Below are 27,722 nucleotides of genomic sequence, written 5' to 3'. Positions count from 1 at the left end.
GGGTTAAACAAACAGCGCACAGCACTGCTGCGGTTACAGAAAAGTTCGCTCTGTTATAATTCACTTACCCTTTAATACGTTTTGGTGCGATTATAATCCGCTATTAAAAGAATAAAATGTTTTGAATGAGAAGCTGTGATGTAGCCGTGGCGGGATGAATTTTGGCGTGGCGCTCCACCATGAAAGAATGAATGTAGCGGAAACCATATATTATTATTATGAATTAGTTTTATTTATATGTTTATATTGATATTAATTAATACATAGTTTTACAAAATGAATTTGAATATTGATTATTTTTGCCTTGCTGCCCATTCTTCAGGCACTTTTGGAGCTGATAAAGTTTGCCTGTTGACAAACCTAATGAGTGTGTGAGAGTAAATGCATGTTGTTTTGTCAAAAGCAAACACCTGTGCTTCATACGTTTGGATTTCTATTGTACTGTCATAAATTATAGGAAGTATTGTAAATTCCCTTCATTCCAGTGTGGTTAATTCACCATATTTACTGTTGTATAAAAAAACTATTATTTTAGTCTGTTTGGAGCTGCGATGAGGAAAAATCTGATGAGTTTGAATTCATTATGAATGTTTAGATGATATATTACATTTTTTTTCTTTAGGATTCGATGAGATGTGACTCTTTATTTTGTCAGCAGCTCTTAATCTCGCTCTTTAGATTTGAGTTTTGTCTCAACTTCACTGCAAGATCAGACTTGGCTTGAGGACGCGGCGCTGAAAAATCAGTCCATTAGGGGTTGGCTGACGTGCTATTTGTTGTCTTTTGTTAAGATACAGAGCATTAACTTGACAATTTGTCATGTATTGTTATGTTCTGCTCGCACGTCATGCCGGTGCAAACAGTTTGATCCAATGAAACGAAAAACTCGTATTCATTTCTGGAAGTTACGTAATGAAGAGTCTGCGGATCAACTGAACTGTTGAAAATATCCGTGAATTAGCAGGTTTCCATGTTCCGTGATTCATGTTTTTATTTTTTCATGTTTTGCCTTGTTTATTTCTGCTGTTGAGTTGCATTATGAAATCTTGATCTTTCTTCCGACAACTTTCAACCTTAAAAAAAGTGTGTAAAAGTGTGTGTTCTGCACATGTGTAATAGTCTGCAGTGCTGTATTGTGTGTGTTGGTGTTGTATATTGCGCTACAGAAACCTTGTAATAAACTGCAGCACATTTACTATACATAATTTATACATTTATTATAAATTATAAATTAATTAATTAATTTAATAATTCATTAATAATTTAATTTAATAATTTAATATTTTTTATTAATGTATTTTTATTTACTAATTTATTAATAATTTTATTTATTTTAATAATTTAATAATTTTAATAATTATTTGTTTCTTTAATAATTTATTCATAATGTATTAACAATTTAATTTATTAGTAACTTATTCCACACTCTTATTTCTCTACATATTATTTCTTATATTTTATATTATTAATTTAAATGACTAAAATATCAATTAAAGTCACTGTGTTAAACTGTAGAGTTGAATTTACAAAATCAGAAGTGGACACAGCAGAGATCAACATCCCATAATGCAATTCACCACCACAAATAAACACAAAATACAGAAAGTGTTCAATGAGAGATTTACAGTGCAGATGCACTCTAAACCAGTGGTTCTCAAACTGTGGTACCACTAGTGGTACGCGGGCTTACTTCTAGTGGTACACGAAGGAATCACTGAGTAATGAATTTGATTTGTACAATAACTCCAACAATGCGTAAAATGTTTACTTTAGTGCATCGCGTCATCACCTGCTAAAAATCTATTTAATAGGCGCAGAACTAGAGTAAGAAGTGCGGGGTGCTTGCAGAGCAGATATTTGCTAGAGCAGTGGTCTCAAACCCTCGGGCCAAAGACCGGCACCGGTCTATAGATCAATTGGTACAGGTCACACAAAAAATCATTAATTATTTCCGTTTTATTTATAATCTGAGTCTGAACTGAACGATCATTTATTTTGAAAAATCTTTTATTTTGAAAACTGACCGTATTCTCTTGTTAGCCCACAGGCTAGCAAAATGAGTACTGCAGCACGACGCGCTTGTGTATTCCAGGTGTCCCCAGTTGAAAACATCCTAACTCTTCAGAATGCTGTACTTCGAGTCACGTGGCAAAAACCGACTGATCGGCTTTGTATTTTGTATGGAATAAAATTTTGTTGAATAAGTATGACTCTGCCTCATTTTTGAACTGTGCAGTGCTGTAACTGCTTAATTTGGCCACCTCCGCTACTTCATTTCACTACCGGTGATCAGGGCTTGACATTAACTTTTTAAAGGCACCAGCCATTGTGACTAGCAGATTTCCAACATTACACTGTAAACCCTAGTGTTGTCTTTACTTAAACAATCAAGTGAAGTTGACTGAACATCACTTAAAGTTTAGCATTTTGGTCCTGTCCCCATATAAAATATGAATAAATTTAACTTGTACACAATAAAAATGCATAAACTTGTGATTTCAAGTGTAGTAAGCTCTAAATTACAATTAATCCTTTAAAAAAATAGGTAGTTTTTACTTTAGTTTTGACTGTAAAATTCTAATATGTGCAACCTTTTAGTAAGGTCCTTTTTTAATCAGAAAACAAGGCTCATGTATAATTATTCACCATTATGGAAATAAATGGCTACTTATTTTTCTTTTAAACATTTTGTCATAGTATATAATTACACACACAGACACACAAACTGAACTGAACCATTTAAGTATTATATCAAACCGGCAAGTTAAATAAACTTAAATATGCAAATTTTGTGAGACTTCGTTACTTAAGTAAATTTTTGAGAGTTTACTCAATTAATTTTGTTCAATCAACTTATTAGGGTTTTCAGTGTACTAGCCACTCGCCATTTTCACTATCCACAATTTTGGAAAATATATTTTGTATTAATAAATGTGACTTTGACTTGCTAAAATGACTTGATTTAGATCAGGGGTCACCAACATGGTGCCCAGGTAGCCCGCGAGGATCACATGTGTTGCCCGCATGCAGGCCTGTTTTAAAAATAGCTCACCGTAGCGCCACTTACCAGTAAGCTTCATCTAATATAGAAGTAATTATTTAAAAATGTAAATATTTGCAGAGATATATAAAAATAAAGTGTTGCACACTGATACATTAAATACAGGGTATTTCCGACCCTGTTGATTCATTGTTGATAACTTTTGTGAGAATCATTAACATGATCAGTCTCTTCACATGGATGAATATCATTAATTATTACCAAAAACATAAAGTATAATTAAAAGTAAATTGAGCAAATTTGTTATTTGAGAACCCTTAGTTCCTGATAAACTGGACTCAATATAAGACAGAGGAGTGGAGTCTGCTGCACTGCTGGGATTCTCCACTGGGCTGTTTGTTCTCTAATAAATGAGCTGCGCCTCAGAAGACCAAGACCCAACACAAAGAACGTGGTGAATGTGCTGTGGCTTCTGGAGGTGTGAGACGGGAGCACAGACTGATGCTCAAGACAGTTCTGGAGGTTATAATAATAGAAGATGAAGAATACTGTGATGTCAGCACAACAACATTTCACATCTGACACAATGGAGAGCTGGAAACATGGAGAGCTGCAGACCAACGTTCATGCATCCATACATGACACGTGTTCAACCAGTGGTTGGGTTTGTCCATATTTGACCCAACATTGGGATACAATAACCCAGCCTTTCTGTTTTTTTAATTGAGTGCAGCATTGTCAGAATCTCCGTCAGCTCTGGCTCAAGCGGTTGCAAACCCAGATATATTCTGGTTTAAACCACAAGCCTGTTATCATAGGGTCGGACTGTCTGGTTTGATTTAACCCAAATACTGTGTTCAGCATGCTGGGTCAGTTTGTGTGTGTGTGTGTGTGTGTGTGTGTGTGTGTGTGTGTGTGTGTGTGTGTGTGTGTGTGTGTGTGTGTGTGTGTGTTTTAGAAATATGCATAATCTCTCTAAGAATGCTGGATTTTTATTTATTTTTTCCTCAGATTGCTGGGTTGATTATTGCTGGGATATTTGCTCCAGCATCAGCTGGCGTACAGTGCTTCCTCCTGCTCTTTTGTCTTCATCATTCAAATTACGCACTTTTAATTTTGGGATTTGGTTTGGTCAAATATGAACAAACCCAACATTAGATGAATTATTTCTATTAAATGGAACTGACACTTTTTTAACCCAATAGTTGGATTTGTCCATATTTAACCCAAGATTTGGTTTTGAGTTCAGCGGTGTAAAGAGACAAATACAGCACATTTACTGGAGTAAAAATAAAAACGTGAACTTTTACTTTGACTTGACTATATTTTTAGTACGGTATTGGTACTTTTACTGCAGGCCCGTAGCCAGCCTGGTGAAAAAGGTGACTCTTTTTGTCAAAAAGTGGACCTTTTTCGAAATTATAGGCCTCCTTTAGGCTAATATTTATTTATGAAATTTAATTACTGCATTTTATTTTAGCTGAAATAGATTATTGGATGATCATAAACGAAAGAAAGTTCATTTGAAAAATCATGGGTAACAACAATAGCCACAATAGTATTCAAATTAATTTTAATATCGGTCGCTTTTGGTGCTTCATGTCTTTTCATTGGTAATTTTTTGTTCCAAGATTTAGAATAAAAGTTACTTGTAAAATATTTTATCTATTTAAAAACAGCACAGTGGTAAAAGATGACTTCACTTCATCAGATTGAATGCTTTCTTGCACAGCTGGATGTTGGACTCTGTGGCTCTGTTTGCAACTGGTGTGTCTTCTAAATTCAATACAGGCATTATTGACATTATTACTTTATTGTAGATTTTATAAACTTAATGAAACACCAAATATGTAATATTGTAACGATTACAGTAATTATTTCAAATAAAAGACATGCTTAAATACTCTGACACTGTAAAAAAAAAAAAAAAAAAAAGGATGTTTCCCAGAGATGGGAGCTGGAAGGGCATCTGCTGCGTAAAAACTTGCTGGATAAGTTGGCGGTTCATTTCGCTGTGGCGACCCTGGATTAATAAAGGGACTAAGCCAACAAGAAAATGAATGAATGAACTTTATATAACATTGTATAACATTATATAACAGCAGAGCCACCAAATGTAATATGTTATTCTTAATTTTTTTTTTTTTTTTTGGTCACCAAATTCTAGTACTCTTTTAATTCTCTTAATGTTGTCCACACTCTCTCTGGTGGTGTTTAATCTCCTCAGCTTTGTATTATCGAAACTTTTTTTATCTAAAATGAACAGCAACAGAAAAAAATATCTTTATGGTCAAAGAATTCTGGTCCTTATATGTTCACATCAAATTTTTTTCTCTCCAAATTGACTGAAGTGGTGTATAATCCCTTCAGCTTTGCACTGTAGCAACTGTTTTTTGAAAATGAAATGGACAGCAACAGGAATACAAATATAATAAGGCTTATTTATAGTCAAATACTTCTGATACTCCTCATATTTGACCCCAAATCTTTTTTTTTTTTAAATATAAGGATTATCAGAATTCTTTGACCATAAAAATATCCTCATATTTGGTGACTCTGCTGTATTTCTGTTGCCTTTCATTTTTATTTAACACAAAGTGTTGAGAAGCCTTTACGATTAACTAACCATGAGGAATTAAATCACGGATAATAATGAAACCGGTTAATCGATGCATCCCTAGCATTGACCCTGTTAATCAGGGGTCACCAATCCTGGTCCTGGAGGGCCGGTGTCCCTGCAGTGTTTAGCTCCAACTTCCCTCAACACACCTGCCTGGATGTTTCAAGTATACCTAGTAAGAGCTGGATCAGCTTGTTCAGGTGTGTTTGATTAGGGTTGGAGCTCAAGTCTCCAGGACACCGGCCCTCCAGGAACAAGTTTGGTGACCCCTGCTGTAAACAAATAAACTAATCTAAAAGAAATAAATATTACTCATATGGATTAAGTTCACAGTACTCATTATGATTAGTTTTTGAACTTAAATGGTTTGTTGCAATCGGTTTCCTCAAATGTTTTGAGTTACTATTTCTTTTGGGGTTTTACAGGGTAGTGTACAGATGCTTTTATAACTACATTTCTACTGGCAAGTACTAATACTTTTACTCGAGTATGATTGTTCAATGCTTGTTCAGTACAAAGCATTGTACTTTTTTTCAACCCAACAGTTGTGTTTGTCTATATTTAACAAACATTGGGTTACAACAACCCAGCATTTTTTTAAGTGTATGAAATCTGCAGCCAACTGGAGCAAATGATGTTTACCACGGTTGAGAATGGGCATGTTATGAGCGGAAACTTTGCCTTTACTAAGAATAGCCATTTCTAGAGCTCACTATATAAAAAGGGCTGCTCTCCCTCCTGACCCAACACAATCGGCCGCGGGGTTACTGATGGGTCGATCGCATTCCTATCGGACGCGAGTAATAAAGGATGCTGGTATTTTGGGAAATCATCGGGAAACGCTCTAGATGTATTTCCCTGAAAGGGGAGCTCTGCATGACTTGAGTCTGTATAATATCGTCTCCTTCGCCGTCATGTGAATCAAAGCTGCCGTTCCAGTCTGACAATGAAAGATATTTGGGTGTGAAAACTTTACATTTGAGCCCTTTTGTGTCTCCAGACAAGACCAGAGCTGCTTAATCTGTGGTTTTATCTCTGAAGGAGGGTTTTCTGCTTGTCTATAGAGGAAGAGCTGATGAAGATCTCTCCAGCGGTTTATAATATCTCTTTTACACAGCTTATAATATCTCGGTTATGCATATTTGGTTGTGGTTGTTTTGGTTTATTATCAGCTAGCATCTTTGGTTACACTGATGGTCCATTAGTTCATGTATTTACCAACATTAATAATCTTGTACAGCATTTATTAATCATTAATGCATTATTAAAATCCACAGTTGTGCTTGTTTTACATCAGTGAATGCACTGAGATAACTAACCTTATTTAACTGAAATAGCATGAATAAACACTGTAATAAATGTCTAGTAGTTTGTTCATGTTAGTAAATGCATTAACTACTGGACAGGGTTAGCTCCTCTTTTCTCTGTGGCAGCTCTGCGTTTGTGTTTTATATTTAGCACACGAGACAGAGTTAGACAAGTCTGTAAATTATAAGCGTTTGGGTATTTTAGTGTTTCATAAGGCATGAATGGTTGACTGAAGCGTGGCCTTTACAGCAGGTGACTGTACAAACAGGGTAATTGAACGCCTACACGTGAGGGATTGGCCTGCTATTGAGACGAATGTGTTTGTTCTGCTCATACATCAGTTTTACAGCCGTACGGCACGGAATGAAATACCGAGAATTTTCACTTAAATCTTCTGTCGTTTAAAGTGACGTGTCGACTGATGGCGAAGATTTTTACAGTTTTGTAGAATGTGGAAGCTGATTTACATTTGTGCATCCTGTCTGTCTGTGCACACACACACACACACACACACACTGCTGAGGACAAGTGAAATGTACTGTGAAATGTTAATTCTTCTTCAAATATTTAACAGAGCAAGGACATTTTTTATAGTATTTCTTCTATTTTTCTTCTGGAGAAAGCCTTATTTATTTTAGTTTGGCTGGAAAATAAAAAAGAGAAAAAGAAATGCTGTGAAAAATCACTGTGGTTAATATTATTAGTCCCCTTTAAAACTTAAGTGAAGCTGATTTATGAGCTAATTTTAAGAGGATCACGTGCTTATGATTGCTTGTGGCGGATCCTTCATCATCCAGTTCATGATTCACCAATCAGACGATTCCTAAGCCTTATTTCCTTATTTCTCCTGATATTATTTCCTATTTCAAACCACTAAAATATCAATAAAAGTGACTTTGTTGATCTGTAGAGTTAAATTTTCAACATCAGAAGTGGACAGAGCAGAGATCAACATACCATGATGCCATTCACCACCACAAAGAAACACAAAACACTTGTGAAACAAAATATGGAACCTGTTTATTAACAGATTCAGCTTTTCCAGTGCAGCAAACGTTAATTATTAAGTATATAATTGTGTATTAATAATTTTTTATATTTGTGGCACTGTAAACAGCACATATGTGTGTGTGAAGGGTCTAAACATGTACAAAAGCCTTGATTTTTATCAGAGACACGTTCAAATATAGATGGTGAAAATCTGGCCAAAGGGCCTCAAATGAGACTCGACACTTCTGGCGCTTTGGTCGGGTGTAAATAACGCTCGTCTGAATGTGTGAACACACCTCTGAATTAGCCTGGCGTCTGAGTTTATCCGAAAGGGGAACCAGAAAACACTTAAGCGTCAAAAAGGGGATGGCGATCAGATGATGCGGTATGAATGGAGATGTGAATCATTTGCGCTCTAAAACTGCTTCGGCTGTTTTAACCCGATGTTGGGTCAAATATGCACAAACACAACTGACACTTTACATTTAAAGGAAAAAAGTCGTCATTTAGTCACATGTTTGAACACTTTCAGAGTTTCTTTCTTTTTGTCGAACATAAGAGATGATATTTTGGAGAAAAAAAAAGCCTGATGCCATGGTCTTCCATAGAAGGAAAAACAAATACTATGGAAGTCAGTGGTTACTGGTGTTCAGCATTCTTCAAAATATCTTCTTTAGGGTTGAACAAAAGAAACCTGTGAAGGTTTAAAACCACTTAAAGGAAGTAAATAGAGAGTAAATATTAATTTTTGGGTGAACTGTCCCTTTAACCGAAAAAAAATCACCCATAGTTGGGTTTGTCCACATTTGACCCAACATTGGGTTAAAACATACCAGTGTTTTTAGAGTGCATATTTACCATTATTATTATTATTTTGTTATTATTATTATTATTATTATTATTATTATTATTATTATTATTATTATTATTATTATTATTAGTAGTAGTAGTAGTAGTATTATTATTATTAATAATAATTTATTATTATTATTATTATTAGATTATTAATTTATTATTATTATTATTATTTGATTATTTTAGTTATTATTATTATTATTGTTAGATTATTAATTTATTATTATTATAGTTATTATAATTATTATTATTAATATTATTATTTGATTATTTTATTTATTATTATTATTATTATTATTATTATTATTATTATTATTATTATTATTATTATTATTATTATTAATATTAATGTTAATATTAATGTTAATATTAATATTAATATTTATTTATTTATTTTTATTATTTATTATTATTATTATTATTATTATTATTATTTGATTATTAATTCATTATTATTACTATTTTTATTATTATTATTATTATTATTATTTTATCATTTTATTTATTATTATTATTATTATTATTATTATTATTATATTATTGTTCATATTCATATTCATATTATTGTTCTAATTATGTTTATTATTAATAATATTATTATTTAGTTATTATTATTATTGTTGTTGTTATTATTATTATTATTATTATTATTATCATGTGCTGTGTAGTTTGTCGATCACTCCTGCATGATAAAGTTTATTGATCGTGATTGTTTTTCTTCAATGCTGATATTCTCTCTGCCGTCTCAGATTAATATACAGAGATGAGTAAGACACTGTAGGCTGATTTCACAGAAAAGTGTGAGTCTTGTGTTTCTGTCACGCTTTCAAAACACGGATCTGTTTGTTTGAGCATCACAGTCATCCTGACACAGAACGGCTCTAAAACCGGTTTAAAACACATTGTTTTCACTGTTTTCACTTGCACAGAGTGTTAGCGCTGCAGCATTAGGACACTCGTGTGGCTTTTATTAATAATTTGATTTAGTTTCTACTTTGGTATTTAAAAAAAAGTAATATTGTGTTTTTGGCATTTTTTTAATAATTAGATACATATTTAGTACCATTTAGTTATATTTAGATATATATTTAGTACTTCTTACTAAATAATAATAATAATAATAATAATAATAACAACAACTTAAATAAATAAAAAAACAAAAATAATAAAAATATAATAAAATAATAATAAAACAAAGAATTATATAAAAATATTATATATATATATATATATATATATATATATATATATATATATATATATATATATATATATATATATATATATATATATATATACAGTTGAAGTTAGAATTATTAATTAATTTCTACTGAAGGTTTTATTAATCTTGTTCATTTTTAAAATATTTAATCAAACAAAAAAATTAAGATGTTATATGGTTGATATTAATAATATGTTATATCTTCTATAATATTTTTAAACATATATATTTTAAATAATATTATTTATTTCTACCTGTCAGACTAAAAAAAGCAAGACTGTCTCCTGAAGAAAAATAAAATAGCAAACACTGTGAATAAGAGTGGCACGGTGGCTCAGTGGTTAGCACTATCCCCTCACAGCAAGAAGGTCGCTGGTTTGAGTCCCGACTGGGCCAGTGGGCATTTCTATCTGGAGTTTGAATGTTCTCCATGTGGCCTGTGGCCAAATTAAGACTCAAAAGCGTGGATGAAAATGACCCAACAGCACACAAGGGTTGATCATTTTACTATATAACTGGATTAAGCACAAAACAATTGATTTGTTGTAAGAATTGTGTATTTTTGCGGTGTTGTTTATTAGATTTTCTCTGTGTTGTTCGTCAGATATGGTGGACACGCAGACGTTTGGCTGGCCCGTGGGCTTCGGCCTGAGCGCTCTGGAACTGGAGGAGCTGGAGGACGACACGCACTCGCTGGACATCAAGCCCTTCTCCACGCTCGACTACAGCAGCATATCAGGCATCGACTACGAGAACAACCCAACACAGAACGACCCAACCCCGCACATGATGGACCTGACGCACATGTACAGCTACAGGACACAGGAGAACTACAGGACACACGAGCCCATCTACAGGCCAGAACACAGCAGCTACAGCCCTGAGGAGAACACATACAGAGCACAGCAGATACAGAGTAAGCACACACACACACAACTACACAACTACTACTCCAAAGCATTTTGTTTTGTGCATCAAAAAACCTGTGAAAATGGCTGTTTCCATCTAAAGATGCATTAGATGTATGCGTGAATCTGGAATATTGCATAAAACATGGGAGAATAAAGCAGCATTTCCATCCATCGAGAAACAGATATATATATATAATAGGAAGTAGTAAAAAATGGTATTATTAATTTTTATTATTTTTATTATTTAGGCCTACTGTATCTCTGAAACAATTATGCAAACCAGATTCTGCTCGGAAATGGCTATCTTTGCTCAGCATCAGGTGCACAGCAGCAAGAAGTTTTGCGGTGAATTAGACATCTTATTATTATTATTATTATTATTATTATTATTATTATTTTATTATTATTTTATTATTATTATTATTATTATTATTATTTTATTATTATTCATTTATTTTATTTTTGGGTTAGTCCTTTATTATTATTTATTATTATTATTATTATTTTTTATTATTATTATTATTATTATTATTGTTATTATTATTATTATTATTATTATTCATTTATTTTATTTTTGCCGTAGTCCCTTATTATTATTAATTGCTATGATTAATATTATTATTATTAATATTACTATTATCATTATTATTATTATTATTATTATTATTATTATTATTATTATTCATTTACTTTATTTTTGGCGTCCTTTATTATTATTATTAATTATTATTATTATTATTATTGTAATATATTATATATTTTTAAATTATTATTATAATAATTATTATTATTAATATTATTATTGTTGTTATTATTATTATTATTATTCATTCATTTTCTTTTTTTCTTCTTAGTCCCTTTATTATTATTATTATTGTTATTATTATATAGGCTTTGCTCGGAAGCAATCATGCAATCTGCTTGGAAATGACTATCTTGGCTCAGCATCGGGTGCACAGAAGTGAATAGTTCATTTAACAGTGAACTATGATCTTATTTTAATGACAAATGTGTAATAATACTGATAATTTACGATGAATGCAATAAATGTAAGCCTGCTAACTGATCAAATTATAGAATATGTAAACTTAGTTTATATATATATAATTAATTAATAATAATTAAAAGCTTGGGTGCTGATCTGCAGAGGACTTTCATTTTGGGAGCCACATCACAAGCTCAGATTTGGTTGGCGAATCAGAGAAAAAAAGGGGCATTTCAGCACCGCCTATGTGTGTATAATGAATTTTAAAGTCATTTATCTGTTTTCCTGTGGCAACCTCAGATAAATAAGGGACTAGCCCAAAGCAAAATGAATAAATGAAAAATAAATGTATCCCTAATAGTTTGTTCATGTTAGTGAATGCATTACCTAATGGACTGTTATTTTAAAGTGTTACCATCATTTCTACTCCCCATAGTATGTAGTAGACTTTTTAATAAGATGTGTTTAGTTTATTCGTCTTTCCGTTTGCTGTGTTTTCAGACTCGATCAAGCTTGAGCCTGAATCTCCTCCACAGTTTGCAGAGAACAGCGTTTCATTCTCCAAAACTCCTGAAGATCCGTCTTCATCCTCACTGAACATCGAGTGCCGAGTGTGTGGAGACAAAGCTTCGGGGTTTCATTACGGCGTTCACGCCTGCGAGGGATGCAAGGTATTCAGCAGCAATACTTTTCAGTTATTGTGCCTGTAAATCAATAAAAATAGTCAGTCGAGTTTTATTTAACTATTTAGGTCCGTGCATCAGATTTATTTTTTACATATTCATTTAAGAATAATAATAACTTGAGTCAGACAGCGAATATTTTTTGCTATTTATAAGCAGAAATTTGTATAAAAAAAATTATAATAATAAATAAAAAAAAGAATTATATTATATATATATATATATATATATATATATATATATATATATATATATATATATATATATATATATATATATATWTWTATATATATATATATATATATATATATATATATATATATATATATATATATATATATATATATWTATWTATATATATATATATATATATATATATATATATATATATATATATATATATATATGTGTATATTTTATTTTATTTATTTTTTATTTTTTTGGTGTTCAAATTATTATTGTGTTCATCAAGGCGGCTCTTATTAAATGTGAAAAAAAATTTAAATTATAAATCTTTTTAAAAAATTTTAAAAAGAAAAAAAAATTTAAATGGGGGCTAATAATTCTGACTTCAACTGTGTGTGTGTATATATATATATATATATATATATATATATATATATATATATATATATATATATACACTGAGTGTATAGGAACTAAAAGCTAAAGAAAGACAGGAACTAAAAAAATAGTAACTTTTATACACTGAAAAAAATGGTTCATTGGATTTGCTAAATTATTTCAAGATAAGTGGTTTAAAAACTATTTATATGGTTTTTTAACAAAATGCAGCGTCTCTGCGATTTCATGTTGACGTCTTGTGGTCATCATACAGTAAACATCCGTCATCTTCTCATCAGTGACATCTAAACAGTCTCTGGGTCAGTGCGTGAAAAGATTTTGGACATCATCTTGGACACTTTTAGTGCTTCCAAACAGTTTGCTGCAGTTATAAAGTGCCATTTCTTGAGGTAGTTCATTATAATGCGATTACTCTCTGCAGTATGTGTGATTTAATTGAACAGGAATCACAGCACTGGTTTTCTAATCCCCATACACAAGAAATAATACAGTAGTGACTGCAGGTTCGAGGACAGTAGTGGAGTAACAGTACAGATACTGCACTAAACATGTACTCAAGGGAAAGTAAAAGTGCACATCTTTAAAACTACTCACTAGATTATAATTCCTGAGAAAAACAAGTCTACAGTAATTTGAGTATTTGTAATTAGTTGCTTCACACCACTGCTAACCACAGTGGCTGGTGATCAAAAAAGCTAATATCAAGCCCTGTTGTCAGACTGCTGTACTTTATTGTGTTGTCAATATGATCACGTTTATATAGGACTATTAGTGTGTGTGAGCCATAGCATTCAACATTTGTATGCTTATAACCCCCTCTGAAAATAGTGACGGTCGTGAGTCACTGGCATTGTTATTCAGGGGGTCATAGGATGAAACGTTTGGGAAGCTAACTTAAGTGTGTGAAATAACAGAGAATGTGCTGCAGTTTATTACAAGGCTTCTGCAGTGTAATATACAACACCAACACGCATAATATAGCACTGCAGACTAGGGATGCAACGATTAACGTTTTTACTATTAACCGTGATTTAATTCATCACAGTTAAATAATCGTAAGGCTTCTCAACACCGTGTTTTTGCACGGAACAAAACTGCAGCAACTAAACAAAGTGATGCCAACTGTGAGCTAGTTTGTACACCGAGACTAATAACCACGCACACTGGACTGACTATGACTGAGGCTATTAATTAAGGCAAGCTCGTTTAAGTTGGTTATTTCCAATGAAGGGACGCGCACGCAACGCAATGCGTTCACACTTTTCAGGCGCACCTAGTTGAGATGACGGGGCTTTTGTGACTGCAGGAACTGCATACGGCTGAAGTTTGAGAAACAAGCAATGGAAAGTGCACAGGTTTGCAAACCCTCTTACAAATAATAGCGCAGATGAGAGCGATCATGTGGCGAGAGTTGATCCGCCAGCCGAGATTAATCGAGTGTTTTCACAGAGAGTGCTGGAAGACTCAAGCCTGTTTCACACCGCACAGCCTGTTTATTTTTTATTTTTTGTAACAAGTTAGAGCGTTCACACTGCACGCAAAAGCAGCATGTCAGCACGAGGCGTGAGCACCACTGAAGCAGCAGTGCCATGACAGTTTTGGCACTGGGTCTATTTTTTCCGCGCTGCAAACGCTCAAATAAGGTGACAATGCATTGATAATGAACCAAAACACACTGAATGACAGCAATTTTACCCGATAAATGCATCAATAATATCCACTGATTTGCATACAGTCAATCAAATTAACTTTTAAGACGGCAACAAATATGCATTCAGGCCCCAACTACAAATCCAAATTTAAAATAATTTTAGTTTTAAACTAGTGGAAATCAATGAATGCAAATAATCGTGACAACCGAGATCCTTACTTATACTATAATCTTACAACCTTTATAATCACTGCATCCCTACTGGACGAGGCAGTGGCGCAGTAGGTAGTGCTGTCGCCTCACAGCAAGAAGGTCGCTGGTTCGAACCTCGGCTTAGTTTCTGTGTGGAGTTTGCATGTTCTCCCTGCCTTTGCGTGTGTTTCCTCCGGGTTCTCCGGTTTCCCCCACAGTCCAAAGACATGTGGTACAGGTGAACTGGGTAGGCGAAATTGTCCGTAGTGTATGAGTGTGTGTGTGTGAATGTGTGTGTGGATGTTTCCCAGAGATGTGTTGCGGCTGGAAGGGCATCCGCTGGGTAAAAAACTTGCTGGATAAGTTGGCCGTTCATTCCGCTGTGGCGACCCCCGACTAATAAAGGGAATAATCTGACAAGAAAATGAATGAATGAATGCATCCCTACTGCAGACTGTTACACATGTGCAGAAAAGACTAAACTTTTCAAGTTGTTGGAAGAAAAATCAAGATCCAATGCAATTCAAAAGCTTAAATAAACGAGGAAAAAAATCACGACTCACAAAAATACAGTGTAGACAGCACATTAAATTAAGCTAAAACATGACATGATCATCTTGACCCCATGAACATTATATTAATGCCTCAAACATCAGTAAAGACTGAAAAGCAGCTCTAACAGAAGGTTTGCTGGTGATTTCCTCCAGAACGTCCCCTGTTTGAGTTCTGCGTTGAATATGTGGTCATTTTCAGCATCTCCTCCTCCAAGTCATTGCTGCTAGTCTTTTTTTTTTCACAATGAGCATAAAAGTGACACTCCTGCGGGGTTAAAACTCACCGCTGTTCTCTTGTCAGATCTCTAACCAACACACCACACCACCCACACAGCACGTTTGATAGCGCAGCGCTTTGAACATGCTTTAATACCCCGAACAGCCGCCGCTCTTCCAGTCATTCTGATAAATATAGCGCATCGAGCACCGAAATCAGTCTCAGACATGCAGATCAGTCTGAAAAATGCCCTGCCTGATGCACCCAAAACCTGTCTGACACTTCAACCGCAAGTTTCCACTGTGGCAGAAATATGTATGGGCAGAAAGAGATGCATCTCAATAAGAATAATCATCGAGTGGGTGACCCAGACATCTCAGGTGCTCATGTTTCCCACACACTCGACGTGTGCGGTTTGATGATGCATCGCACATTGCAGACTTCAAAAGAGCATGCTTGCTTTTTTTTCTTGTTTCATTAAATTCAATGCACTTTTATATTACATGCATGCACGTTATTTATTTATAATGCAAAGTGTTGGTCATAGGACGATCAGTGCAACGATTATTTAAAAATGCTAAAGTCTGTATATCTGAGCTTTGAGATGTGAAGGTTTTCAGAGGAACTTCTTTAATGTGTGAAAACAGCATCATGGGATCTTCCTACACTGAAATAACAACAGAGAAAATGATGTGGAAACTGCTCTTAATCAGAAAAGGCATGTAGAGGTCAGAGATAATTACTAGGCAGAAGTGTTGGTGTCATTCAATTCAGTTCAAGTTTATTTGTTTAGCGCTTTTCACAATAATTAATTCAGTTTCTATTACAAAAGTAAAGATATTACACATTTAATTTAAGGCCAGTTTAATGTAGTGGCTTGTATATATGTTTATATAAAAAGGAAGCTGAGTTATTAAGGTTTTTTATTTTTGTTGTTCGTTTGCATTTCGCAGAGTAATTGCAATTTTATTTTTAAGACTATTGCAGAAAACAGTTTTTAATTCAGTCTTTTTGTGCAAGGATTATTTAAAAATGCTCCTTATTTTTATTTGATTCAGTTCAAGTGAATTGGTATATCACAATAATTATTTCAATTTCTATTGAAAAGTAGAGATATTATATATTTATTTTAAGGCCAGTTTAATAAAGTTGCTTGTCTTAATTGCTGTGCATATGTTCATCAGTGTGAATAACTAAAAAAATGTATACAATTTAAAGGCATGGTGTTATTGTGGGGTATTTTTGTTATTTGTTTACATTTCGCAGAGTAATTCCAATTTTATTTTCAAGAAAATTGCAGAAAACAGTTCATAATTTTCTTAAATTCAGTGCTTTTTTGCAATAATTATTTTCAAATGCTAAAAATGCAGAGTTCCACACAATTAATTCATGTTGTTCCAACAGAAATTAAGTTAACTTTAACACTTTTAACAAGTTTATGTGGATTGAACATAAAAAAATTAAGTTGTCCTAATAAAATCACAAGAATTGTGTTGTTTTTGCTCATTTTAATTAAGTAGTTTGAACAAATTAAAAAATATTTTTAAGGTTATCAACACTGAAAGGTTTTAGGAGGGACTTCTTTAATGTGTGATAAACAGCTTCTTCCTACACTGAATAACAACAAAAAAATCAATCAGAAAAGGCATGTAGAGGTCAGAGATAATTACTAAGCAGCAGTGTTGGGGTCATTCAGTTCAAGGTTATTTGTCTAGCGCTTTCCACAATAATTAATTCAATTTCTATTAAAAAAGTAGAGGTATAATACATTTAATTCAAGGTCAGTTTTATGTAGTTGATTGTCTTAAATGCTGTGAATATGTTCAACAGTGTAAATACATTTTTTTTTATAAGGCAGAGTAATTGTGTTTTTTGCTGTCTATTTTCATTTTGCAAAGTAATTCCAATTTTATTTTTAAGAAAATTGCTGAAAAAGTTCAGTCCTTTTTTATTTAGTAAACAAAGAGTTGATCTTAGGATATAAAGATTTGAAAGGTTTTTGGAGGAACTTCTTTAATGTGTGAAAACAGCATCATGGGATCTTCCTACACTGAAATAACAACGAAAATGACTGTTCTCAATCAGAAAAGGCATGTAGAGGTTAATTAATTACTAAGCAGCAGTGTTGGTGTCATTCAATTCAGTTCAAGTTTATTTGTATAGCGCTTTTCACAATAATTATTTCAATTTCTATTGAAAAAGTAGAGGTATTATACATTTATTTAAGGTCAGTTTAATGTAGTTGCTTGTCTTAAATGCTGTGAATATGTTTATCAGCATGAATACATTTTTTGTAAATAATTTTTAAAATAAGGAGCAGAGTAAATGTGTTGTTTTTTTGTTGCTCGTTTACATGTCACAAAATAAATTCAATTTTATTTTCAAAAAAATTGCAGAAAAACTTTTGGATACTAAATACAATTGGAACTATCAGGCGAAACCTATTTGAATAATGAAAAGCACAATTACTCTGCTCCTTTAACATTATTTTTTTAAAAATGTATTCATGCTGTTGAACATATTACCGCATTTAAGACAAGCAACTAAAGTACAATGAAATAGCCTTAAATTAAAGTATAACATGGCTACATTTTCAATACAAATAAACTAATTATTGTGATATACAAATAAACTTGAACTGAATCAAATGACCCCAACACTGCTGCTTAGTAATTATCTCTGGCCTCCACATGCCGTTTCTGATTGAGAACAGTCATTTTTGTTGTTATTCAGTGTAGGAAGATCCCATGACGCTTGTTTTTCGCACATGAAAGAAGTTCCTCCTAAAACCCCTCAAATCTTCATATCTCAAAATGTTGATAAGGAGTATTTTTAAATAATCATTGCAAAAAAAGACTGAATGAAAAACCGTTTTCTGCAATTTTCTTAAAAATAAGATTGGAATTACTCTGCGAAATGTAGACGAACAACAAAAAAACACCACAATAACTCAGCTCCTTATTTAAAGATATATATATACAAACAAATGTATGGACGCTGTTTAACTTATTCATCGCATTTAAGAAGAGCAACTTTAAACTGGCCTTAAATTAAAAGTATAATATCCTTACTTTTTTAATAGAAATTGAATTAATTATTGTGAAAAGCGCTAAACAAATAAACTTGAACATCAACACTTCTGCCTAGTAATTATCTCTGACCTCCACATGCCTTTTCTGATTAAGAGCAGTTTCCACATCATTTTCTCTGTTGTTGAAGATCCCATGATGCTGTTTTCACACATTAAAGAAGTTCAAATCTTTAAACAAAGCATAGATATAAGGAGATTTTTAAATAATCCTTGCAATAAAATAATAAAATAAATAACATACTTTTCTTAACGGTTTATGCAATCGTCTTAATAAAACTGGAATCATTCTGGGAAATGTGTTTGAATAACATAAGCACAATTACTCTGCTTCCCTTATTTAATTATTTTTCAAAAATGTGTTCTTGCTGTCGAAAACATTCAAGCAACTAGAACACAATACAATTAATTAAATGTGTAATATCTCTACTTTTTTAAGGGAAATAAATTAAATGACATCAACACCGCTGCTTAGTGATTATCTCTGACCTCTACATGCCATTTCAGATTGGGAACAGTTTCATTTGTGTTGTTATTATTCAGTGTAAGATCCCAGCATGCTGTTTACACACATTAAAGAGTTTCAAACCTTCAGACGATATAAATTTTAATTAATCCATGCACTGATATTATCCTAAGATCAACACTTTGCGTTATAAATAAAGTATTTCTTAAGCATATATGCAGTTGTCTTAATAAATACGGTTGGTATTATTCTGCTAAATGTAAATGGATACCAAAAGCACAATTACTCTGCTGCTTATTTTTTAATCATTTAAGAAAAAAAAATCTGTTCATGGTGCTGAAAATATTCACAGCATTTAAGACAAGCAACTACATTAAATTGGCCTTAAATTAAATGTAAAATATCTCTATTTTTCAATTAATTATTGTGATATACAAATAAACTTGAACTGAATTGAATGACACCCAACACTTAGTAATTATCTCTGCCATTTTGTCATTTTTTGAGTGCAATAAATAAAAATGTAAAGCATTAAATAAAAATAACAACATTTTTAGTTTTTTTGTTTGTTTGTTTTTTACGATTTTTTTAAGGTTTACAATGCAAATCCAATATTATTCAGCTGTTTGTTAAAAAAGCAAGTCACTAATATAATACATATCAACAAAAAGCAGATCATTTTAAATAAATTCCACAAACATTTACATATAATTAAATGATATTACTGAAATGAGTATAAAAACCGAATAAATATTTATATGTTTACACACATTAACATGCTCTGAAATAAACGTTTCAGTGGAATTGCTCAATTGTATTAGGTTAGTGTTTGCAAACTATTGATATGAGCTGAATTTAAACAGACAAATGAAGTTGAACGCTAAATAGATTTTTTTTTTTTCTTGTTTAAATTCAGCCCAAATCAAAATAGAAGTGGAAACATTTTTGGTTGCACTTCATTTTGATGGTCAGTTTGTTGAATTTAAGTTGCATTGCATCTACATACAAATTAATTCTCATTAGATTGTTAGTAGACTGTTGGGTTAGGGTTAGGGTTAGTTGGCATGTACTTGCAAAGTTTATAGTCAGTTAAATGTCTGGTGGATGTCTGCAGAGAGTCTACTAATATACTCAAATGAACCATCAAAATAAAATGTTACCTATTTAGTTTCAGTGCGAGTACATAAATAGACTCAATGATGAGCTAATCTGTGGTTTCCTTGTCAGCCTAATAACTAATTAATTGCACATGCAGTGAATCAGAAGTGCTGAATATTATGTTGCGACTGATAGACATGATCTACTGAAAACAGCGTACTGTTCTCATCAATGAACAAAGCCCAGTTCCTCCAGCCAGGTGAACTCATTTATTGTTTCACAACACAAATCCGCAGCGTTGCACTTTACTATATTTAAATATATATATTGGCCTTCGATGTTTCTAAATATAAAAGTGGAGTGATCAAGAGCGAATGCATGAAAACATCCTCCTTTAAAGCCTCTTTCCTGTGTGCATAGTTCTCACATCAGTATGTATTTTTTACCTACTAAAAATACAGCATGGACCGGCTCTTTGACATGAATATGTCTACCCAAAATAGATTTGGCCAACGTCTTTTTTTTTTTTTTTTTTTGCACCCTGTATTGTTTGCACTTTAGACGCAGTGACGGTCTGCAGATACGAGGCTATGAAATCGTCTGTTCCTCTCTGATTCTGCTTTTCATAATGTTTGCGCTTTTGCTCTCGTTAATTGAATTACATTTTTGTTTTTTATTTAATTGTTGGATTAATTTCCCAGAGCATTTCAGGGGGTTACTTATTAATGTGGCGTACGCACAAAGATTGCGTACCACACAAAATTAACGATTTAAGAAAAACTGATTTATATGGGGAATGCAAGTAAACTCTAAACATATTTAACATATTTAGTCTGCTTGATCAAAAAAAAATGTTGGTTTTTAAATCTAACTAATCCCTAAAATTTAAATGCATTGTAAAAATAGTTTGTTTTGGTAATCTTCCATCAAATCTGAGCATTTGCTTTCACTTTAATAGTGGGCGGTCCTTCTGTTGACATCAATCAGAGGGTTTCCATAGCAACTGTATATTAATGCCCTGTTAGTTTGCGCTTTAGGGGATGATGTGCAAAGGAAAGCCCCGCCCCCTAATCAACATTCAGCTTCAAGTGGAAGTGCTGGAGAGTGGCGTACGCATGTTCACGCTCCTGTTTTGTGGTGTACATCACTTTCCACACAAAAGTTATGATTTATAAAAAACTGATTTGATTGGAGAATGCAAGTAAACCTAAATATTGACTTAACTGAGCCACTTTTTAAGTCCTCCTGAAATCAACATGTGCATTGTTTGTTTTTCTAGCTCACTTTGTTAATCTTAAAGTGAATAATTAATCCCTAAAATTAAAAACAAAATTGTAAAAATAGTTTGTTTTGGTAATCTTCAATCAAATCTGAGCATTTGCTTCCACTTTAATAGTGGGCGGTCCTTCTGTTGACGTCAGTCTGAGCGTTTCCATAGCAACTGCATATTAATGCCCTGTTGCTCTTTAGGGGATGATGTGCAAAAGAAAGCCACACCCCCTAATCAATATTCAGTTTCAGCTGGAAGTGCAGTTGAAGTCAGAACTATTCGTCCTCCTGTGATTTATTTATTCAAATATTCCCCAAATGATGTTAAACAGAGTATTTAGTGCCTCACAGCATTTCCTGTAATGTTTAGTCTGCAGATCTGAGGCTGTTTTTCTCAGATTCTGCTTTTCATAACATTTGCACTCTTGCTCTCACTAACGACCTCGTGTCAAGACTAAGACTAACAAGAGCCGGTTTTCTGGCCAAAGTCCAGCGCAGGCGGTTCATGTCTGTCCTAATGATATATTATTTAGATAAAGTCCTGCTATCATCAGACCTCGGGTTATCTGTGGCTCTGTGATGACTCCAGTGCTGGACTCATATCTCTGGATTAAAGCACTGATTTGTGCTGAGGAAGTGCTTTGGAAATTTATTTATTTATTTATTTATTTATTTATATTATATTATATTATATTATATTATATTATATTATATTATATTATATTTTATTATATTATATTATATTATATTATATTATATTATATTATATTATATTATATTATATTATATTATATTATATTATAAAATATTATATTATATTATATTATATTTTATTATATTATATTATATTATATTATATTATATTATATTATATTATATTATATTATATTATATTATATTATATTATATTATTCATTCATTTTCTTGTCGGCTTAGTCCCTTTATTAATCCGGGGTCGCCACAGCGGAATGAACTGCCAACCCATCCAGCAAGTTTTTACGCAGCGGATGCCCTTCCAGCCGCAACCCATCTCTGGGAAACATCCACACACACATTCACACACACACTCATACACTACAGACAATTTAGCCTACCCAATTCACCTGTACCGCATGGGTTTGGACTGTGGGGGAAACCGGAGCACCCGGAGGAAACCCACGCCAACACGGGGAGAACATGCAAACTCCACACAGAAACACCAACTGACACAGCTAAGACTCGAACCAGTGATCTTCTTGCTGTGATGAGATTATGCTACCCACTGCGCCACCGTGACGCCCTGATTCTGATCATATCAATAATAAACAACCACAAATGTATTCTGGTGTACAGTATGTTCACTTTTAGGAAGGTTTTTATAGCTTGAGCTGTCAGTGTTGTTAGCAGAGATGGAGTGAGGTGTGTGTGTGTGTGTGTGTGTGTGTGTTCAGCCTTATAGGAACTGCTATTGTGATTGTTGACAATGAGTTGAATAGATCAGATATGTTTTTAAAGAAATCTAGCGAGGCATCAGGAAAACCTTTTTTCCCTCTTCCTTCCTGACGACATTCCTCCTCCTCATGTGTGTGTGTGTGTTTCTGCAGGGTTTTTTCCGCAGGACGATTCGCCTGAAGCTGGTGTACGATCACTGCGACCTGCACTGCCGCATACACAAGAAGAGCCGCAACAAGTGCCAATACTGCCGCTTCCAGAAGTGCCTGATGGTGGGCATGTCACACAACGGTGAGCTGTGTGTGTGTGTGTGTGTGTGCATGACAGAACCCTGATGTATTCCTGATATCAAGGATGCATTGATGCAGACTTGAGCGCAAAACTCACTCTAGAAGTCACAGAAGTCATCGCGGCTAAATAAAGCAGGTGGGAAGCGCAGGAGTTTCTCTAAATGAGAAGCTGAACGCAAACATTCAAATTAAAATCTTGTTTATTTGCTGAAATTCATTATAAAGGTGCTGTGTGTGAGTTTTTGACTCTTCTAAAGTATAAACACACCATCATCTGTGTGCAGATATTCAGATCATGCTCAGGGAACATTCTTGTTTATCTGAAACACAATGCTGAAGTCAGATATTCTGCTGTGAACATGTGCATTACATATCTTTGTTTTGGTCTCTGTAACCCGCCCAATGTCAGTTTAGCCATTTATATTTCAGCAGCCAGGGTTGCCAGATGGTGGAAAACAACGCATTTCATTCATTCAGTCAGGAAGACTTACAAAGCATGTGTCTGTGACTGAAATGCGCCCTCCGGTGGACAGTAGCAGACTCCGAAATGAGACGCAGATTCAGAGTTCCACATGAGGTGTTTATTAATTAGCAAATAATATAAATATATTACAAATGTAAACATTAGTTGAGCAGGTTAAAAGTCCTAACAAAAGACTACGTGATGAGATTGGGCTGTTTCCACTAAACGAAACATGACATTAATTTAACCATTCAGAGGCACAGAATAGTTTCTATTACTCCTTTCTTTTTACTTATTGTTCTATTTACTTTGTATATTCCAGTCTTCTACAGATTACTTCCTGATTAATATTGTAAATTTCTTCTTTTTTAAATAAAAGTTTGTTTGAAGAAAAAAATAATAATAATCAGATGCTGCACCGGCTGAATCAGTCGTCTGCTCTCGGAGCGCTGTCAATCCGCATAACATTTCTATCCAGCATGCACCGCTTGAAGTCGAGCGCATCTATTGTCTTCTGTCTGTCACGTGATGAACGAACATCTCAAACCCAATCGAGGACTTGAAAAAGGAAGTAATCTTCTGCTCCTCCTGCACAAATGTGCGCATGCGTAAATGAACCAATCACTCGCTGAGTGCACTCACCGTTCACGAGTCATGCAGAAGATTCATTTCAAATGAAAGAATCGTTCAAGAATGGCCCATCACTACACACCACCGGTTTCCTGCGAGGGTTTGGCGTACGGCCATATAATGAGTGCTTCCTACTGCGTAAGATGCATTACACCTATTGAGTGTCCCCTTAAACCATGTATACAAGTGTGTGTGTGTGTGTAGCTGTGTATGTGTATGCGTATGTATATGTGTGTGTGCATGCATAAGTGTATCTATGTGTGTGTGTGTGTGTGTGTGTGTGTGTGTGTGTGTGTGTGTGTGTGTGTGTGTGTGTGTGTGAAGCTGCAGGCTCTGCTACAGCCTCAGATGACTGCTCTTCATCTCCTGTGTTGTTGTTTCCTCTGTGTGGTCGGTGCTGCAGCAGCTGTGGCAGAGCTTTCTGAACATGCACAGATCTTGGGTGTGTGCATTTGTGAGTGTGTATGTGTTTGTGTATGTGTGGTGGGTATGTTTGTGCGTGAGAATTTGTGCATGCATGTGTGTTTTTATTATTATTATTATTATTATTATTATCTGTCAGTCTTAATGTGTGTGTGTGTGTGTGTGTGTGTGTGTGTGTGTGTGTGTGTAGCTCTGTAACCGCAGTAGTGCTGGTTAAACACCTCAGCGTGGAACACCACATGTCATTACCATCATCTCATCTCACAAACCTGCTATAACTGTGTGTATTTCACTAACACTAGCCTAGCTCCAGCTCTCTCTCTCTCTAGCCCTCTCTCTCTTTCTTTTTCTTTCTTTTTCTTTCTTTTTCTTTCTTTCTTTCTTTTTTCTTGTATTTTTTTCAGTTTTCTTAATCTGTTGTTTTTTGTGTTGCTTTTCTTTTTTAATTTAAAAGTTTCATTTATTTTTCTTTGTGTTTTTCTTTATTTTTATTTTTATTAATCTGTTTTTTTACCTTCTTTCTTTCATTCTTCCTTTTTTCTTTCTTTAATTATTTCATTTTTGGTATTTCATTGTTTGTTTGTTTCTTTTTTTTTACTTCTTAATCTTTCTTTGTTTTTTCTTTCTTATTTTTTCTTTCTTTTACTTATATTTATTTTTCTTTAGTTTCTTTTTTACTTAATCTGTCTTTGTTTCTTTTTCTTATTTTGTCTTTTTTTATCTTTTTATCTTTTTTCTTTTTTGTTTTCTTTCTTTTTATCTTTTTTCTTTCTTTTTGTTTTTTTTCTTCTTTTTATCTTTTATTTCTTATCTTTTTTCTTTCTTTTTATCTTTTTTCTTTCTTTTTTTTCTTTTTATCTTTTATTTCTTATCTTATTTCTTTCTTTTTATCTTTTTTCTTTCTTTTTTTCTTTTTATCTTTTATTTCTTATCTTTTTTCTTTCTTTTTATCTTTTTCTATCTTTTTATCTTTTTTCTTTCTTTTTTTTCTTTTTATCTTTTTTCTTTCTTTTTATCTTTTTTCTTTTTTGTTTTTTTTTATCTTTTCTATTTCTTTTTATCCTTTTCTATCTTTTTATCTTTTTTCTACCTTTTTATCTTTTTTCTTTTTTTGTTTTCTTTCTTTTTATCTTTTTCTATCTTTTTATCTTTTTTCTTTCTTTTTTTTCTTTTTATCTTTTTCTTTCTTTTTATCTTTTTTCTTTTTTGTTTTTTTTTTATCTTTTCTATTTCTTTTTATCCTTTTCTATCTTTTTATCTTTTTTCTACCTTTTTATCTTTTTTCTTTTTTTTGTTTTCTTTCTTTTTTCTTCTTTTTTTCTTTCTTTACATGTGTTTTTTGTTCTTTTCTTTTTTCTTAATCTGGTTTTTGCTTTTCTTTCTTTTTAATTAGTTTTTCTTCTTTCTTTAGCCTTCTTTCTATTACTCTTTCTTTTTTAATCTTTCTTTTCATCTTTCTTTTTTCTTGTTTGTTTTTCCATTTTAAATTCTTTCAATCTTCATTATTTCTCAATTGCTCTTTAAAAAATTCTATTCTAACTTTCTTCCTTCCTTCCTTCCTTCCCTCCCTCCCTCCCTCCTTCCTTCCTTCCTTCCTTCCTATTCTTTTATTTGTGCCTTAGTCTTTCTTTCTTTACTTTTTTTTATATTTCTTAAATCTTTTGTACCCCATGTATACCTTTTTATAGCTCTTTTAAGGAACAATCAAGGAAAAATCTGCATAATTAGTCCAGTATGATAATCTGTCCTTCTCCTTAAACTTTTTGAAACAAACAAACACACACACACACACACACACACACACACACACACACACACACACACACACACACACACACACGTTCTGCAGGTGTTTCTCGGAGGTCAGTAAAGTTTAGTCTTATCCGCCTGCCTCATTCCCATAGGCTTGCTCTATTTTCCCTCCTCCCCTTCTCTCTCTCTCTCTTCATCTCTTCCCTGATTGGCTGAAATCTGTCTGGATTTGTCTGCTGTCTCCGTTATCAATGATTCATGAAAGCGTGGACTGAAAAACATGCTGTGTCACCCACTCTGGCGGTCCGCCAACCCCTACAGCCCGCCACACAGATTTAGGCATGTGCCCGTTTACTGAAGGTGTAATGATAATGCTCAGGTCATATCAATCAGGGCTCATACAGCAAGCATATACATGACAGAAGCGCCGTTTACCGCCTACTGTTGCGGATATTAAATATCTGACAGATCCTCTGAAGCTGCAGACGTCACAAACGCCCCCTAGACAAACAACACAATCACACACTCCTGATCAAAGGTTTACCAAGCTTTTGGAGAGGTCACATGACGCTGCTATCTGAGGGCATGAGCTCTTCATATGTAGGGTGTGTGAAAGTCTGATTAATGAAGGACTAATGCTGCTGATGTGAGCTGTCATTATCCATGATTGAGGTGCCAATGCTCCTGTGTTCTATTATGCATCCTACACATCCTACATGTTCAGTGCTATTTACACATGTTGTTTGAGTGAGTGAGCAAGCGAGTCCATGAGTGAGTGATTAATTGAGTGAGTGTTTAATTGAGTGAGTACATGAGTGAGTGATTAATTGAGTGAGTGATTAATTGAGTGAGTACATGAGTGAGTAATTAATTGAGTGAGTACATGAGTGAGTGATTAATTGAGTGAGTACATGAGTGAGTGATTAATTGAGTGAGTGATTAATTGAGTGAGTACATGAGTGAGTGATTAATTGAGTGAGTACATGAGTGAGTGATTAATTGAGTGAGTGATTAATTGAGTGAGTACATGAGTGAGTG

At 33.4% G+C, this 27,722-nt stretch overlaps 1 protein-coding gene across 1 annotated transcript in view; it reads left to right on the top strand.

Moving 5' to 3' along the window:
* pparg (peroxisome proliferator-activated receptor gamma) overlaps nt 1–27,722 on the top strand; it is a gene marked incomplete at its 3' end in the record, with an annotated part of 69,601 nt that overhangs the window by 23,382 nt on the left and 18,497 nt on the right. The window contains 3 exon segments of the mRNA NM_131467.1: nt 10,601–10,912; nt 12,394–12,563; nt 23,279–23,417. Of these exon segments, the coding sequence (NP_571542.1) occupies nt 10,601–10,912; nt 12,394–12,563; nt 23,279–23,417 (621 nt within the window).

This window comes from Danio rerio, chromosome 11 (assembly GCF_049306965.1).
Source record: "Danio rerio strain Tuebingen ecotype United States chromosome 11, GRCz12tu, whole genome shotgun sequence".
Taxonomy (NCBI): Eukaryota; Metazoa; Chordata; class Actinopteri; order Cypriniformes; family Danionidae; genus Danio; species Danio rerio.
The sequence above is the reverse complement of the archived record's forward strand: the minus strand, read 5'-3'. Positions and strand labels throughout refer to the sequence as shown.